This window comes from Notolepis coatsorum, assembly GCF_963971535.1.
Source record: "Notolepis coatsorum genome assembly, chromosome: 8".
Lineage (NCBI taxonomy): Eukaryota > Metazoa > Chordata > Actinopteri > Aulopiformes > Paralepididae > Notolepis > Notolepis coatsorum.
Window position 1 is genome coordinate 102,390,478 of NC_140172.1, and position 17,757 is coordinate 102,408,234.

General features: G+C 49.9%; 1 protein-coding gene across 3 annotated transcripts in view; it reads left to right on the top strand.

Annotated features, from left to right (window-relative positions):
* The window catches only part of amot (angiomotin), a 121,319-nt gene that overhangs the window by 58,557 nt on the left and 45,005 nt on the right, over window positions 1-17,757 (top strand). The window contains exons 6-10 of one of the 3 annotated variants that reach the window (XM_084320862.1): window positions 2,372-2,439; window positions 2,688-2,748; window positions 5,431-6,544; window positions 10,313-10,997; window positions 11,459-11,603. In XM_084320862.1, the coding sequence (XP_084176988.1) occupies window positions 2,372-2,439; window positions 2,688-2,748; window positions 5,431-6,544; window positions 10,313-10,997; window positions 11,459-11,603 (2,073 nt within the window). Of the gene's footprint in view, window positions 1-2,371; window positions 2,440-2,687; window positions 2,749-5,430; window positions 6,545-10,312; window positions 10,998-11,458; window positions 11,604-17,757 lie in introns of those variants that run through there. The other 2 variants (XM_084320863.1, XM_084320864.1) reach the window with 2 other exon arrangements.

Genomic DNA, 17,757 nt, shown 5'->3' on the forward strand with positions numbered 1-17,757 from the left:
GAGGAGGAGAGGAGAGGAGGGGGAGAATGGAGAGAAGAGAGGGAGGGAGGGAGCAGGAAGAGGAGAGAGAGGAGTGAGAGGGGGAGGAGATAGACAGGGGTTAGAGGAGGACTGGAGGAGACAGGGGTTAGACAAGGACTGGAGGAGGACTGGAGGAGACGGGGGTTAGAGGAGGACTGGAGGAGACAGGGGTTAGACGAGGACTGGAGTAGGACTGGAGGAGACAGGGGTTAGAGTAGGACTGGAGGAGACAGGTGTTAGAGGACTGGAGGAGACCGGGGTTAGAGGAGGACTGGAGGAGGACTGGAGGAGACAGGTGTTGGGTTAGAGGAGGACTGGAGGAGACAGGGGTTAGAGGAGGACTGGAGGAGACAGGGGTTAGAGGAGGACTGGAGGAGACAGGGGTTAGAGGAGGACTGGAGGAGGACTGGAGGAGACGGGGGTTAGAGGAGGACTGGAGGAGACGGGGGTTAGAGGAGGACTGGAGGAGGACTGGAGGAGACAGGGGTTAGAGGAGGACTGGAGGAGACAGGGGTTAGAGGAGGACTGGAGGAGACCGGGGTTAGAGGAGGACTGGAGGAGACAGGTGTTAGAGGAGGACTGGAGGAGGACTGGAGGAGACGGGTGTTAGAGGACTGGAGGAGACCGGGGTTAGAGGAGGACTGGAGGAGACAGGTGTTAGAGGACTGGAGGAGACCGGGGTTAGAGGAGGACTGGAGGAGACAGGGGTTAGAGGAGGACTGGAGGAGACAGGGGTTAGAGGAGGACTGGAGGAGACAGGGGTTAGAGGAGGACTGGAGGAGACAGGGGTTAGAGGAGGACTGGAGGAGGACTGGAGGAGACGGGGGTTAGAGGAGGACTGGAGGAGACGGGGGTTAGAGGAGGACTGGAGGAGGACTGGAGGAGACAGGGGTTAGAGGAGGACTGGAGGAGGACTGGAGGAGACGGGTTAGACGAGGACTGGAGGAGGACTGGAGGAGACAGGGGTTAGAGGAGGACTGGAGGAGACAGGGGTTAGAGGAGGACTGGAGGAGACAGGGGTTAGAGGAGGACTGGAGGAGACAGGGGTTAGAGGAGGACTGGAGGAGACAGGTGTTAGAGGACTGGAGGAGACAGGTGGTAGAGGAGGACTGGAGGAGACAGGGGTTAGAGGAGGACTGTGTGTGACTAAGTTGACTCTAGAGATCTTGATAATTTCAGTCAGACAACTCACGTATTGAAATAAGAATTTTATCGAGCATGAATATAAACAGATCTTATTTTGGCATCAAGGCTCTGTTTTTACATCACTCCCTGCTAAGCATAATTTAAAGCCAGCCAAACACAAGAGCAGAGCGTGATCAATTACAAAACGCCCCCTTAGAGGGAACCATATAAAGCCATGTCCTTCTTGGAACACAGAGCAGGTAGCAAGCAGCAGCAGGTGAGTGAGCAGGAGAGAACGACACGTGGAGCTTTGCAGGTTAAACAAGACCGCCTGTCCGATGACGTAGTGTGTGCAGACTGGTGTGATAGTCTAGCTGACACATCGCCACTTGGTTGTGGTGTGACGATTATATTCAAACGGTTTCTTCCGATTTTGATTCTCCAGGCTCCAAAATGTTGTCCTTCTGCAGATGAATGCAATCATGCAGGAGGACCTCTTCAAATCTAGTGCTTATAGAGGCATAGATCTTTGCTGAAGCGTCTTCATGGCTATTATATTATGACGATGCCGCAGATGTGCTCAGCACGTTCCAAGAAATAACTAATCCCCCATGAAAAAAGTGATCGCCTTGAAAACATTAGTCAGCTGAGATCATCATAACAAGCGATTGCTTAACAGATTGTTGTCATCTGTGATACAAATGAATGACTTGGATTAAAGGACTTGTGATTTCCCAGTAACTACTAGTTGGAAGGGGAGCGGAGCGGGACAACACGTGACAGAACAACGGCCCGCTCAAAATATGTCATTCAGATAGTCTGTTTCCTCTTTGTGTGTGTGTGTGTGTGTGTGTGTGTGTGTGTGTGTGTGTGTGTGTGTGTGTGTGTGTGTGTGTGTGTGTGTGTGTGTGTGTGTGTGTGTGTGTGTGTGTGTGCGTGTGTACCTGTGTGTGTGTGTGTGTATGTGTGTGTGTGTGTGTGTGTACTGGCCTATGTGTGTGTGTGTGTGTGTGTGTGTACTGGCCTATGTGTGTGTGCAGGATGCCGCCTCCACATAAACAAACCCTGGTCCCTGGTTCTCACTGTGCCTGAAACAATGCCATCCATCATGCCACCACATCCTCTCTCTCTCTCTCCTCTCTCTCTCTCATGCCCAGCCTTGTCTCTTGTGTGTTTTTGTTCTCCCCTCCGTCCTCTCTGTCTGTCCACCGTGTCCCACTGCTAGTCGGCTGCGCAGAGGGCGAGTCAGAGAGAGAAGATTTGGGGGAAGAACTGCAGGGGATGGCAGTTGAAGTATGTCCCCGAGAGGTGTCTCTACACATTCCCTTGTCACATTCATGGTTTTTTTTCCTCGTTTTTTTCTCTCTTTTTTTACATCTCTTTTTTGTCTCCCTCCTTGACTGTGAGAGAGAGTGAGAGACCCCAGCGCGGGCAGCCGCCAACCCTGACTTTCTTTGTTTTTTCATTTTTTTCCTCATTCTTCTTACCCCCCCCCCCCCCCCCCCTCCTCCCCACCCCCCTGTGTGATTTATCCACCACAGATGTTTCGGAAAAAATCGTCGTCGTCCTTGAGAATGAAAAGGATATCAGAAAGCACTAGATGTAATAAATCCCTTTTCATTCATTCTGTAGATGGTGCAAGTAGTAGAACCTTTTCTTTTCTTTCTTTGTATTTTTTTCTTCACATTCAACGTTGTCAAAATGAAACCGCACTGTTATATAGAGCAACGTGGGGCAATTTTTTTTATAAAAAGACACATTAAAGATGAAAGTTTCAAAAGGCGCCTTAACAGCCGAATTAATTGCGTGTGTTTTTCCCCCTTTTTTCCCCTTTTATTGGCGGCAGTTAAAAGGTAGGTTTTGACTCGGAGGAAATGAGACTCTTTTCATTCTGACCTCAATATTAGTTAAGTTCTTGAACAGCAAACATAGCGTGGGTGGTTTCATCTTGACGACTTTGTATGTTTTACTGAAAACACATTTTTGTCTTTCCCTTGCTTCTGTGTGCCTGTGCCTATTTATTTATGTGCATTATCCAATCGAAAAACGCTTAGCCCTGGGATCAGCTGCGACAGGATCTAATCAATGGGGTTTGCTTCCTGCAAAAAAAATTATAAATCACTTAGCTTACTGTGATAAATCGATGTGGGTATGGTTGGCTAGTTTGTTGCATGTTTTCCATAAAAATATCAGATGTGTTTCTCCTTGTCCTGAAAAAGCAGGGCAAATAACTCCTGTGATCCTGGGTGGTCTGTAACACTCTGACTCTGGGTTGTAAGGAGGCATGTAATCGCTCGGTTAGGGTTGACCATTCGTTTGGCTAAAAGTCTAGCATTTTCTGCTGACGCACTGACCTACAGTCGTGTTGTGTTTCCATTGGCGCAAAACAACATTCAGACGGGGAAAAGCAGTCGCTGGTGAAAATAATTGTCCCATACAAAAACTCCCTCTATCAAACACAGGGTTGGACATTTTACCAGCCTATTTCTCCAGTCTGGGTTTTATGCGAGCCTGTCCTCCCCTCGCCATATTTTTTATCAGGGTGAATGAAGGGTGGCGTTGGATAACACCTTTCGGCAGGGATCAATTCGCTTTTAATTCATTTAATTCAGGAAGTGGATTTTCATACCAATTCATATTGAAAGACCTTTGGCATGAGCAGGTTAACCTATTGGCCACTAAATGAGAATGAATGTCCCGTCATCGGCAAGTAAACAGCCATTTCTGTTTAACTGTGGAACCGATTTAACTGAAAGTGAGTTTATCCCAGCCATTACTTCCAGGTTAGTATCCAACCTTTCTTTTTTAGAGCGATAGTTCAAATTGGTTTGAGTGATTTCAGTTTTCCTAGTGCATAACTTATTATGGGCTGAGACACAATATCAGCCACACTGTGGCCCTGTAGCCACCAGAACTCACCTGTGTGTGAAAACCCAGTTTAATAATAATGGCTTGGATTTATATAGCGCTCTTCATGACACCCAGAGCGCTTCACAGAGTCCATTATTCGTTCATACACAGTCATACCGGTGGTGGTAAGCTACAATTGCAGCCAGAGCTGCCCTGAGGCAGACTCACGGAAGCGTGGCGAATAATCATCGCCTATGGCCCCTCCGACCACCACCAACATTCATTCACATGCATACACATTCATACGAGGCAAGTAGGTTAAGTGTCTTGCCCAAGGACACAACGGCGATGGGATGGACATGGGCTTGAGCGGGATTCGAACCACCAACCCTTCGATCATTGGACGACCCGCTCTACCCTGAGCCACGCCGCCCCAGTTTAAACGCTGAATTAACACAAATGCATATAAACAATGCAGTGTAGTCCCTGGTTAGTCCTTTTTAAAGTAACTTCTCAATCATCAGCATTGAGAAGCCGGAGTGGCGTCCAGAGCTGATCTTGGAGGTCGTCTTCTCCTGAATGTCTGCAGCATTACGAGTGCTGAAAAGTGAAATATTGCTTTACATGATTCCATTGTCCTACTAACCTATTGTCATCATGACAAACCCCTACCCCAGTGTCAGAGTGTTAAACCTTATGGTATGTACAGTATATGAACCCCTACCCCAGTGTCAGAGTGTTAAACCTTATGGTATGTACAGTATATGAACCCCTACCCCAGTGTCAGAGTGTTAAACCTTGTGGTATGTACAGTATATGAACTTGTTCAAGGTTGGGCAGAGGGCAGCTGGTATGCGTCTTCAGGTTTCTCAGGAGATAGTTTTTGTTGGTGCTGGTGGTGCCGACTGTCAATGTAATTATTCTTCTTCCTTCATCTTTCTTTGTTTGTCTTACGTCACCATCCCATCACATTGTTAGTGTCCATGGCTTCATGTTGAGCGTGGTGTTGGTGGGTTGATGGTGGACTGTCTATATTATACCTGCCATCTGACCTGAAGACTCGCTTCCCTCTCCTCAATTCTACCACTTTTCTAAACCCCTCTCTCACCTCTCTCTTTCTTTCTCTCTCTCTCTTTCTTTCTCTCTCTCAACCCTGCTCATCGTCTCACCCTCTGTACATCTCTCTCTTTACCTGTTCTGTTCTCCACTTCTTTGATGGTTCACTTCTTTCCCCCCATTCCATCCCGCTCTCATCCATCCCTTTCTCCCCATTCCTCCCTCATGGCCTATCTTCCGCTCCCTCTCTTCCTCCTCTCACGTCTGTTTCCTCTCTCCTTTCTCATTCCTCCTTATCCCTCCACATTCCTTTCCTCCCCATCTCCCACTCCTCTCCTTTGTCCCCTCCATCCTCACTCTCTCTCCTCCTCCTCCCAGGGAGTATAGACCGTGGGCGTAGCTCGTCCTTCCATGAGGTGCGTGGCCAGCCGGAGGCAGAGATGAGGGCCGCGGCCGAGGAGACGTCCAACAGCAGCGGAGGAGGAGGAGGGGGAGGAGGCAGCACTGTTCTGCAGCGCCTCCTGCAGGAGCAGATGCGATATGGGGAGAACCGCAACTATCTGGCCATGCAGCAGCAGCAGCAGCAGCAACAGCAGCAGCAACAGCAGCAGCAGCAGCAGAAGCAAGGAGGAGGAGGTGGATATGGGGGTCAGGCCCCTGGAGCAGGAGGAGGATATGGTGGTCAGGGACAAGGAGGTGGAGGAGGTGGATACGGGGGTCAGGGCCAGGGACAAGGAGGTGGGTATGGAGGTCAGGGAGGTCCACCTGACGACCATTCCATGACCCCCCACATGTCCCGTCAGGAGCCCCAGGGACAGGAGCTGCAGACGGACAGCGGGATGGAGAAGCTGTCGTCCGTCCGCGGGGGTGGAGGGGGCGGTAGTGGAGTGGGGCTGAGCGGAGGAGGCAGCATGGGTGGGAACAATCCGGGCCCGGGGCCGAACCCCGAGGACCTCCCCACCTACGAGGAGGCCAAGGTCCAGTCTCAGTACTTCAGAGGCCACCCTCCCCCGCCCCAGCAGAACCCCCAGCCCCCCCACCCGTCCTCGGTCAGCGCCGCCTTCTACGTCACCGGGGTGGCCGGCGCCAAGGTGCGCACGGAGGGCCGGCCCACGGTGCAGCGGGTGAGCGGGGCGGGGAAGGTGCATCAGGACGACGGGCTGAAGGACCTGAAGCAGGGCCACGTGCGGTCCCTCAGCGAGAGGCTCATGCAGCTCTCTCTGGCCACCAGCGGGGTCAAGGCCCACGCGCCCGTCACCAGCGCCCCGCTCTCCCCCCAGCTTCCTCCTCCCCCCGGACCCCCCGGGGATTACTACAAGCCCGCGGGGCAGCACCGCGGACCCCCGCCCGACTACCCCTTCAAGGGCATGGGTTCTCCGCCCAAGCAGCAGGATCCCGGGGGTCATTTCTACCAGGAGCAGAGAGGCAGGGAGCACAGCAGGGAGGTGCCCCACGTCAGGTATCAACCCCCACCAGAGTACGGCTCCTTCAGGTGAGGACTCGCACACGCATGAATACATGCACGAGAAAATCCACTCCCAGAATTCATTGAACTGAAAGTGAATCGATCCCAACCCTGATGTGATCTCCCCAGACACACACACACACACACACACACACACACACACACACACACACACACACACACACACACACACACACACACACACTTGGCGTCTTTGTTCTTCTTCTTTGATCTCATCTCTGATCCTTGTATGCCATAAGCAGGGCAGCAAAAATAAACTCTGAACAATAAATCCACACACTGTAAGGCTTTCTCATGCGTGTTATGCAACATGTGACCTTTGAACTGTGGAGCTGAACTATCTCCGCCTCCAGTCAGTCAGTCAGTCAGTCAGTCAGTCAGTCTGCAGCAGAAGCATGTTATGACCAGAAAGGCTGAGTCAGGCTTTGCCTCACCATCCCTCTGCTTCCCACTAACACACACTCACATACATGCACACATTCAGACACATACACACACATGAGTCCTGGTGGTGTCTGGGACAGATCTTGTTAGTCAGTCAGTGAGTCAGACTGTCACTCAGTAATGGTAAATGGTCTCCATTTATCCAAAGCGCTTTATAATTTATGCCTTACATTCACCCGTTCATTCACACATCGACGGCGGAGGCAACCATGCAAGGTGCCGACCTGCTCATAAGGAGCAGTTAGGGCAGGGGTCAGCAACCTTTACTATCAAAAGAGCCACTTTTCCCCCCTCCCACAAAATAAAATGCTCAGGGAGCCGCACAACCTATTTACCCTTAAAATGAAGATAACACAGTGTATAACGTTTTATATATCCCCAAGAATACCCCACATTTAGCATAAAACGCCTGACAATTGCATACCCAAAGTAATTTGCGATTTATTATACTTTATACTTATAGCACACAGTTTGTTGCATTCATGGAATTATAAAGCAACAAAAAGAAAAAATCTGACTTTTTATTGCTGTTTTTACCTGTTATAACAAAGGAAAACCTCAAACTCTTATGAAGAGGAGAAGAAATACTGGCTGTGTAGACTTATTTTTAAATAAAACACAGAAGAGGAGACAAAACACTGGTGTCTGTAGACCCACTTTGAAATAAAACCCTGAACTATTCAGGTATATTTGAGTCCTTCCCTTAGTTGTGGAACATTTATAAAATAAAAAGTAGTCCATTTTGAAAAAAGACTACCATGTAGACCTACTTTGAAATAAAACACAGAAAAGGAGAAAAAACATTGGCATCTGTAGACCTATTTTGAAATAAAACCCTGAACTATGCAGCTCTATTTGAGTCCTTCCCTTATTTGTGGAAAATCTATAAAATAAAAAGTTAATTTTTCATTGTTCGCAAATTTCGCACCACATATCAGGCATAGGCTACAGGTAAGCATTGTTAGTCGTGAAAGCAAATTAATCTGTCCACGCTGAATTAAACCCTCTATTTTCCTCAGCCTTTCCTTTTTTGGATTTACGGTATCCATGGTTAGCTTACTGGGGGGTCGGAAACTCAAGATTAGCCACTTGCAGACGGCAGGGAGAGGCACGGGGTGTGACGTACTGTATATTTTAGTTGATGAAATATTTTTGTTGACTAAATATTTTAGTTGATGAAATATTTTTTCATTTCAGTGTCACAGTATGACATCGATCTCCAAAATAAAAAAAAGTAAAAAAAATTTAAATGAAATAAATTTTGCCAGGAAGCCGCAGCTGATTGGCTAAAGAGTGTCATGCGGCTCCGGAGCCGCAGGTTGCCGACCCCTGAGTTAGGGGTTAAGTGTCTTGCTCAAGGACACTTCGGCACGCTGTTGGCAGGACCGGGAATCGAACTGGGAACCTTCGTGTCCTGGTGGTGTCTGGGACAGATCCAGTCAGACAGACAGTCAGTCAGTCAGTCAGTCACTCCTGGTGGTGTCTGGGACAGATCCAGTCAGACAGACAGTCAGTCAATCAGTCACTCCTGGTGATGTCTGGGACAGATCCAGTCAGACAGACAGTCAGTCAGTCACTCCTGGTGGTGTCTGGGACAGATCCAGTCAGACAGACAGTCAGTCAGTCAGTCAGTCACTCCTGGTGGTGTCTGGGACAGATCCAGTCAGACAGACAGTCAGTCAGTCAGTCACTCCTGGTGGTGTCTGGGTCCCTCTGGGTCTGGAACCGCAACTAACTAGCGATTGTGTCTTGCTCAAGGACACTTCGACACGCTGTTGGCAGGAGCAGGAATCGAACCGGGAACCTTTGTATCCTCGTGGTGTCTGGGACAGATCCTGTCAGTCAGTCAGTCAGTCAGTCCTGGTGGTGTCTGGGACAGATCATGTCAGTCAGTCAGTCAGTCCTGGTGGTGTCTGGGACAGATCATGTCAGGCCTGTTTCCCTCTCCCTCGGTTGGTTCAGCTCAGAGCAGATCAAGCAGCAGTGATCAGGCTCCAGGATCTAGTTAATCATCAATGGGACGAGTTGGGACTTGCTCCCTTCTGACGTTTTCTTTTCTCTCTCGATGACCTTTCTTTGAGGCTGGAGTGAAGGAATGCTTTTGGCTCTTTACAAAACCTGTTCACGGCTGGGGATTTTCCAACTTATCAAAACACGTCCAAAACACAGTGCGAACATACGCAGCAGCTGAATCATACAGCAGGTTACAGTAGAATTCCAGGATCAGAGCGCCCCCTTTTTCCTGGTGGAATGAATTATTTGGACTAGGAATGTACGGATGCCGGTATGGGATATGGGTCAGATACCAGGCTTCAATATGGGATCTGTATTGGGAGAATTTCACACTCTAAAAGGTTGACTGCAGTAGACTTGACTAGGCAGAAAATATGATCCCTCATTGATTCGATTTGTTAAATCCACCCAGTCATGAATGGGAGGTGTTGATGAAGACAAGCACACAAGTTAAACCATGATTTACAGCCTGGAGACAAATGAGACTGTACCAAATGAGGCACGGATTGTACCAAATGAGACATGGATTGTACCAAATGAGACATGGATCCAAATGAGACATGGATTGTACCAAATGAGACACGGGTTATACCAAATGAGACATGGATTGTACCAAATGAGACACGGGTTGTACCAAATGAGACATGGATTGTACCAAATGAGACATGGATTGTACCAAATGAGACATGGATTGTACCAAATGAGACACGGATTGCACCAAATGAGACATGGATTGGGGTTGCTCAATTATGGCAAAAACCATAATCACGATTATTTTGATTGATATTGAAATCACGATTATTAAACACAATTGATTTGAGACCATCGTATGATGATGACTGCATTTGTTGGATCTTTCCTTTCAACTAAAGGCTGCCTTTCTGTCATCTTCTACAAGTTACCGAAGACATTTCAAAATAACTGGAGAAACGTGTCCTGGTTCCCTCCTCTCAACACCAGCTGAATCTACTGTTTGGGCTTGAGGGGGGGGGGGGGGGGGCGAAGCACACCGCTGTGAAGGAAGGGTGCACTGCATTTACAACACAAATGAAAAAATTAGAGCAACATAGTATGCTGCACAATACTCGTTTTATCTCGATTATCTTGTTTTCATGGTCGTGGGAAGCCAAAATCATAATAGAAATGTAAACTGGATTAATCCCCAAGCCCTGGCATGGATTGTACCAAAGGGGCTGAAACTCCATGTTATCCACTGCTTGTGAATTCACTCCACAAAGCATGAAGAGCCCTGCGTCTGCTTTGTCAAATTCTTGTACAATCTAAACTCTTTGATTCCCCCCCCCCCCCCCCCCCCAGGTCCAGCAAAGAAGGTTCGGTCCACTCCCAGAGACCTTTGCACCACCACAGCCCCACCTCCTCCGTCACTTCTGTGGGCTCCTTATCCCGCACCCAGTCCTCCACCCTCAGCAGCCTCCACAGTGCCTCCCATTCCTCCCACCCTTCCTACCCCCACCAGCACCCTCCAGGCCTGGGAGAATCCTACCACAGCATGGGCCCCCGCAGCCCCCATGGCCCGGCCTCCCACCAGGCAGGGGACCCTTACGCCCAGGGACCCATGCACCCGTTAACTCAGAGGGGACACGGGTTCCCCCACGACCCCTACGGGTCCACCTCCCGCATGCACCATCAGCAACACCATCAGTACCAACAACAACAGCAGCAACAACAACAGCAGCAACAACAACAACAACAACAACAACAACAACAACAACATCAACTACAACAACAGCATCAGCAGCAACTACAACAACAACAACAACAACAACAACAACAACAACAACAGCAGCATCAGCAGCAGCATTACCAAGGACCTCCACCTCCCCAGCAAGGACACTACCCCCACCCGCACTCCCACCTCCAGGGGGAGCCGTTCGCCATGATGGCGCGAGCCCACCAGATGGCGGACATGATGAAGGAGGAGAACAAGTTGCTGAGGCAGGAGATGGAGGTGTGCCGCGAAAAAGTTACCAAACTACAGAAGGTAAGGAATGAAAGAGCGAATGAATTGATGAATGAATGGATGGATGAATGGACGATTGAGTGAATGAATGAGCGAGTGTGTAAGTGAGTGACTGATTGAATGAATGTCTACATTTCTACAGTGATTTTTAATACTAGAACTACACAAAGTGCTTTAAAATAGAAGGACTAGATAGTCATGAATCGATGGATTGATAATGGATTTTAAATGGGATGGTTAGATTCCACCCAAAAGCAGATATATACGTATGTTCTTGATGTTAGAAGGAGGTCTGTTTAGAAAAGCTGCAGGTGGTGGAGATCTCAGGAAAGAAAATTCTATTTTTATTTGTGTCATTGGGCCTTTAATAAGGTGAATAGCATATGAATGACCAACTGTCCCCCCTCTCTCTCTCTCTCTCTCTCTCTCTCTCTCTCTCTCTCTCTCTCTCTCTCTCCCTCTCCCTCTCCCTCTCCCTGCAGCTGGAGACAGAGATTGAGCTAGTGTCGGAGGCCTATGAGAGCCTGGCTAAGTCTTCCACCAAGAGAGAAGCTCTCGAGAAGACCATGAGGAATAAACTGGAGCTGGAGGTGCGCAGGCTGCACGACTTCAACAGGGACCTCCGAGGTATGTTTCAATTACACCAGGGGGTCTCCACTCCTCTCCCCTCCCCTCCTCTTCTCTTCTCTTCTCTTCTCTTCTCTTCTCTTCTCTTCTCTTCTCTTCTCTTCTCCTCTCCTCCTCTCCCCTCCTCCTCCTCCTCTACTTCTCTTCTCCCCTCCACTCCTCTTCTCTTCTCTTCTCTTCTCTTCTCTTCTCTTCTCTTCTCTTCTCTTCTCTTCTCTTCTCTTCTCTTCTCTTCTCTTCTCTTCTCTTCTCTTCTCTTCTCTTCTCTTCTCTTCTCCTCCTCTCCCCTCCTCTCCCCTCCTCTCCCCTCCTCTCCTCTCCTCCTTTCCCCTCCCCTCCACTCATCTTCTCTTCTCTCCTCTCCTCATTCTTCTTGGCTGTCTCTGTAGATTTGTGGTGAGGGGTTTGGTAGTGTAAGCCCATTCCTGTAGTTTTCCATTCTTGTATATCTTTTCTATTTTTGTGGTTTCCTCATTCACAACGAGTTGTCCAAAATGATTGGTCAGTTAATCAATCAACCAATCAATCAGTCAATCAAATCAACTTTTGACATTGTGAAAACTTTCCAGCCCTTAGTTTGGTTAATACATGGTATTGTGCTGTACTAGCTCTGTGCCACTCCTGAACAAGTATAAGAAGATATGTCTGTTTTCTCACTGTGGGCTCAGTGTTTAGTTACCATACATAGATGTAAAGCTTTAGTAGGCAACCTCTGCATCAACCTCTGCATCACTTGTCAAGCCTATGCACGTGCAACAAAGGTTTCCCACAATCTCCCAGAGGCACCATCAGCTTGAAGCTCAATACAATTAAATATATATATATTTATTTATTTCCCAGCCTATTTGTTGTGAAGGGCCAGATTAAACCGAATATATATATTTATTATATATATATATTTAATTGTATTTGTATATTCTCTAATATTCCCTGATATCCCTTGTATATTCCTTGTACAATATGCATTGAATATCCATTCTAGCCTACTGAACATCCCATAATAGTCTCCATTCTACTATTGGTCGAGACCTTGGTGCCAGGCTGCCATACCCCCCAGACCCAGTTCAAACGTACCGCTCAACATGTACGAACAAGTCCTAGTTCCGCGTAGGAATCTGGCTACCGCACCACTAATGGGACTATTTGTTCATAGTGCGTATATATACTGCGCTACTAAAGTAGGACTTCCTTTTCAGTCCAGTTTCTTACCCTCCAATAGAGTGACAGACGTAAAGCCTCCCCGCGACGCCACGTGTGGGAGTAAGGCCAAGTTCGGCCTACCATCGGTATTGAGACATCGTGTATATTAATATTTGAATAGTCATATTTGGCACTATATCGTCGAGTTGGACGTAGTCTATTAAGCTAATAATAGTCTGTTAATATATAGTGCTTCGTGCGGTGAGAATACTACCGTAGTCAGCACCCCATCGTTTCGGGCAGAAAACTGGCTGCTTATCCAGGATGATCGACCCCATGTGAGATTGCACCCGAGGAGCCCCAGAGCCGACGAGCGAGTGGACCTGTATACCGGATTATTCTACCGACGACAGCCCGCCTTCCCAGGCACGGATTATGCTTTGTATACGTTGATTATTCCATGGATAAAGACCCCCGACACTGCCGTGTGTTGGAACCCCCCCCCCTGGAGAGGACGCAAGGTGAGGAGACGCTCTGCAAGACGAGGTCGCTTCACGTCTCTCCTCCGTGGACCGGAGGACGCCGGCCCACAAAGAGTCCATCTGCTTTCATCTGCGGTCCAAGGATCGCCGGCGCATTGAACGGCACTACAGTGGGTTCACCTGGGATACCCTTGGCCGGATGAGGCAGCCGGACTCTACCCCCCCCCCCCTTCCTACTCCTGTCGGCTTACAAGCGACCGGATTAACCCCCCCTAGTGTATCCAGTCTATAATCATTCAAAGTATCATTGCTGTTATTCCTTAACTATTCCAGGTCGTATATGTACCACCTGCGCCTTCAGAGATTGGACATTCTCTATTGATATACCGACGAATACTCTTGCCATAAAAGTGCATACTAATTCCCATTCATAAATGTGATTGATTTGATTAAGTGCTTGCTCTACACACCATCGCTGTGTAGAAATAAATACCTATTTCTAATTCGTACATTTGTGTTGGATCCGTTTCATCTACGTGACAGTGTTCATCATAATATATTTATGCCGAGTACTGGGTGGCCGAATATTAAGTACAAAGGTAGTGGTAGTAAGTATCATATCTAGTAATACAGTCAGGGAATTGTACCCCTCAGTTACAATTGGTCCTTCGAGCCGGAGGGTAATTAGTGTAATATTAATATAGTGTTATTAATATTGAAATGGCCTATGATGAACACTCCACGAAACGATCCTCCTAACCAACGCCCGCAGCGCGAACGACGGCTCCCTCAGTACTTAGAGGCTTACGCTGTCAGTCAACAACCTAGTCTTCTACTAACAGTAAACGCGGTAAAACTAGAAAGTAAAAGTATGTCTAACCCCAACGCCCAGACTACCCCGACCATAGAGGCCCCTACGGGTTCTAATGTAACTGACCAAGTTCACGGTGGGGACCAGTGGGAACCAGACATGACTTCACACCCCGCCAGTACTGAAGAAGTAGTCCCCGATGAGTCCCGGGAGGAATACAACGCTACCGAGAGAGAACTCGGCACGGAAGAAGACGGGGAGAGCACCGTGGAGATAGAGCTCCAAGGCTCCGCAAGGAGTACCCCGAGGGAAGGCTCCCCTATACAACCGCCTTCTCCCAGCGAGGCAGAGAGGACCCTACAGCAGGCCTTCCTCATCAGCCTGAACGCCGCTGCTGAACGCGACCGACTGCAGATCCAGCAGCGGAGCGAAGAAGAGCATATACGTCTAGAAATAAGACGCATTCAGAGGGAAGAGAATGTGGCCCGAGACCAAGCAGACAGCCAGCGAGCAGCTGCTGGTGCTCTACGGGACGCAGAGCGCGACAGACAGCAAGCGCAACTAATAGAACAGCTGATCAGACGGACAACACCCCCTCCCTCCGCCAGAGGCTCCAGGAACTCGTCTAGACACACCTCCAGGGCGGCATCCCCTAGCCGAGTAAACAACCCTGAACTTGACCAACAGACGAGGTCTATACCCCCCACAGACCACCTCCCCCCACCGGTCCAAGCGAGACCTAGCAACCGGGAAGGAGCAGCATATCCTGTGGAGAGGCTAAACCAGAGACTACAAGCACTGGATGACCTAACTGAAGACGAAGAGGAAGAGGAGGAGAACCACGCCCGACGACAGCACAGTACTCTACCGGACCAGGAGGTCCGGTACAGCCCAGGCTATACTCCCGCGGAGCTGCGCTACAGACCCCCGACTCTATACACGGGTGAGCACGACGCACGACCCGCACCGAGGAACAGCACCTGGACAAGCGGGCCATGGTACACTGCCGGTACCAGCCCATACCAAGGAGCGGGAGGAGACTCGCCTAGGAGGCCTCTCCCCCAACGCTCGCCGATGTATCCACAGTCAGCGTCATACATTGGCACGCCTATGGTACCCGACTTCACCCAAGAGAACCGGGCCCAGTATACAGAACTCCGCATGTGTCTGGAGACCATGTTGGTGGATGTATTGGATGAACGCCATAAATACGCCATCCTACTGAAGCACTTAAAGGTACCCCGCGCACATAATATAGCGCTCGCCTACGCGACTTCCACCACCCCATACACAGCAGCGCTGGTAGCATTGGACCAGAGGTATGGGCGCATATGGGATTACGTGATCCAGGAGATCCGACACATCGACCGCTTACCCCCAGCAATAGACAATCGAGCACTGGACGACCTGTCCATCAGAGTGCAGTCCCTGGTAGGGATGTTGGGAGCGCAGAGAGAGAAGGGGAGGCATGAACTTTACGCCAACTCAAATGTGGAAAGGATCTTGGAGAAGCTGCCGCCCGCTCGACAGGAGCGTTTTAGGCGGCAGAGAGACCACCGAGACCCGAATGGCCCCGAACCGAACCTCCTCGATCTAGCAGACTTCCTGGCGAGAGAAGTCAGCAGCCTACGGCTAGATACATTCGGACGGAGCACCCCTGGCTCCAGAGAAGGAACCAGACGACTAAATGATGGAAGAAGATCGGTGACTGTGATGCACCAATCGGAGTCAGTACCGAGCAGCAGGAGCCACAGTACCCCCTCCAGAACGGAGAAGTGGAAGATAGTGTGCCCCTACTGTGAGAAAGAACACTGGCTAGCGCAATGTGACTCCTTCCCCAAGCTGAACGCGGAGGAAGCAAGTCAATGGATAAAGTCCAACAAGCGCTGTTTTCGCTGTGCGCGCTCACACATGGCAGCCGAATGCCGCTTAAAGAAAAGGTGCACCAAGTGCGATGGAGCCCATCTGGACATACTTCACGACAGTAACAGACGGCGCCCTTCACCCGCACCATCCAGCAGCAAAGCGAGCGTCATGTACATCGATCCCGCCAGCAGCAGTGGAGCCCGAGTACTCCTAAAAGTAGTGCGTGTGACACTAAGCTACCAGAATAAAGTCCTGGACACTTACGCCGTCCTCGATGACGGGTCAGAGAAGACCCTTCTGCTCGCCTCCGCTGCGGCCCAGCTAGGGCTGCGGGGAAGCGAAACCCAAATGACAATTCGGACAATAAGACGAGATTTGAAGACGATAAAGGGCGAGAATGTCTCATTCTCTATTGCAGCAAGCGGCCAGCCTGAGCGACGGTACCAGATTACAGACGCTTTCACCAGCCAAGAAATAGGACTGTCGCGGTACACATACCCCGTCGCCAAGCTGATGGAGAAATATGCACATCTGCGCAAGTTACCGATCCCGCTCATAGACAATGCTATGCCGACCCTGTTGATAGGCTCCGACCATGCAGACCTCATTGTCCCGATAGACCGGGTTCATACCGGACCCCGAGGCTGTCCTGCAGCAGTCGAGACCCGTTTGGGATGGACTCTCCAAGGCCCGCTCGCCAAATCTCTCAACCGAAGTACAGCCACTAGATGTCTCCACTCCCGAGTCACAGAGGGAGAAACCGCACTCCTGCAACACGTAGAGCGGTATGGACCTTGGAACAAATGCCCTTTAAGAACGGAAAGAAAGACATTCGCTCTAAAGATGACATTTACGCCATTCACCTCCTCGAGACAGGGACCAAGAGAGTCCCGGTCAACGGCGTGTTGAGATACGCCACGCCACTCCTGCGGCGAGAAGGAATGCCTACTTTCCACGCCAAGACAGACGCCACAGAACGGTACCTGCTGAACACGGAGCGGCGCTTAGCCAAGAACCCCGCCCAAGAGAGTGTATACCGCGCTGAGATTGAGAAGCTCATCACAGCGGGACACGTCACAAAGATGGACATTAAAGAGGCTGACCAGACCACTGAATCGTGGTACGTGCCTCACCACAAGGTCCATCACAACGGTAAAGACCGCATAGTATTTAACTGCAGCTACCAGATCGGATCCCAAAATCTGAATAAAGAGTTACTGCCCGGTCCCACACTCGGCCCCTCCCTACTCAGCGTTCTACTCCGCTTCCGCCAGGAAAAGGTGGCCATCAGCGGGGACATTAAAGGAATGTTCCTGCAGGTGAGATTAGTAGAGGAGGACAAGCCCCTGTTGCGGTTCCTATGGAGAGAGAAGCCAGGAGATGAGCACCCAGCCATCTACCAATGGGAAGTCCTCCCCTTCGGAACGACGTGCAGCCCCTGCTGTGCTACATTTGCACTACAGAAACATGTAGCAGAGGACCCAGCAGCGGACGAAGAGGTCCGACACAGCGTAAAGAACAGCTTCTACGTAGACAACTGTCTACAAAGCCTTTCAACCCAGGAAGAAGCCGAGGCTCTCCTGATTAAACTCCGCGCCTCATTGATCAAAGGCGGCTTTGATCTCAGGCAGTGGGCCAGCAGCGAGACCTGGATGGCTACAATCCCGGGAGAAGCCCAGGAGATGACCCTGGGATTGGTGTGGCGATTCAAAACAGATTCGCTTCACTACAGACACAAGCCCCTGACTACGGAGCAGGGAAGGCCGGCGGCGGCGCCGACCACCAGACGGAGTGTGTACACAACACTCGCCCGACAATATGACCCGCTAGGATGTATTCTACCGTACACCACCAG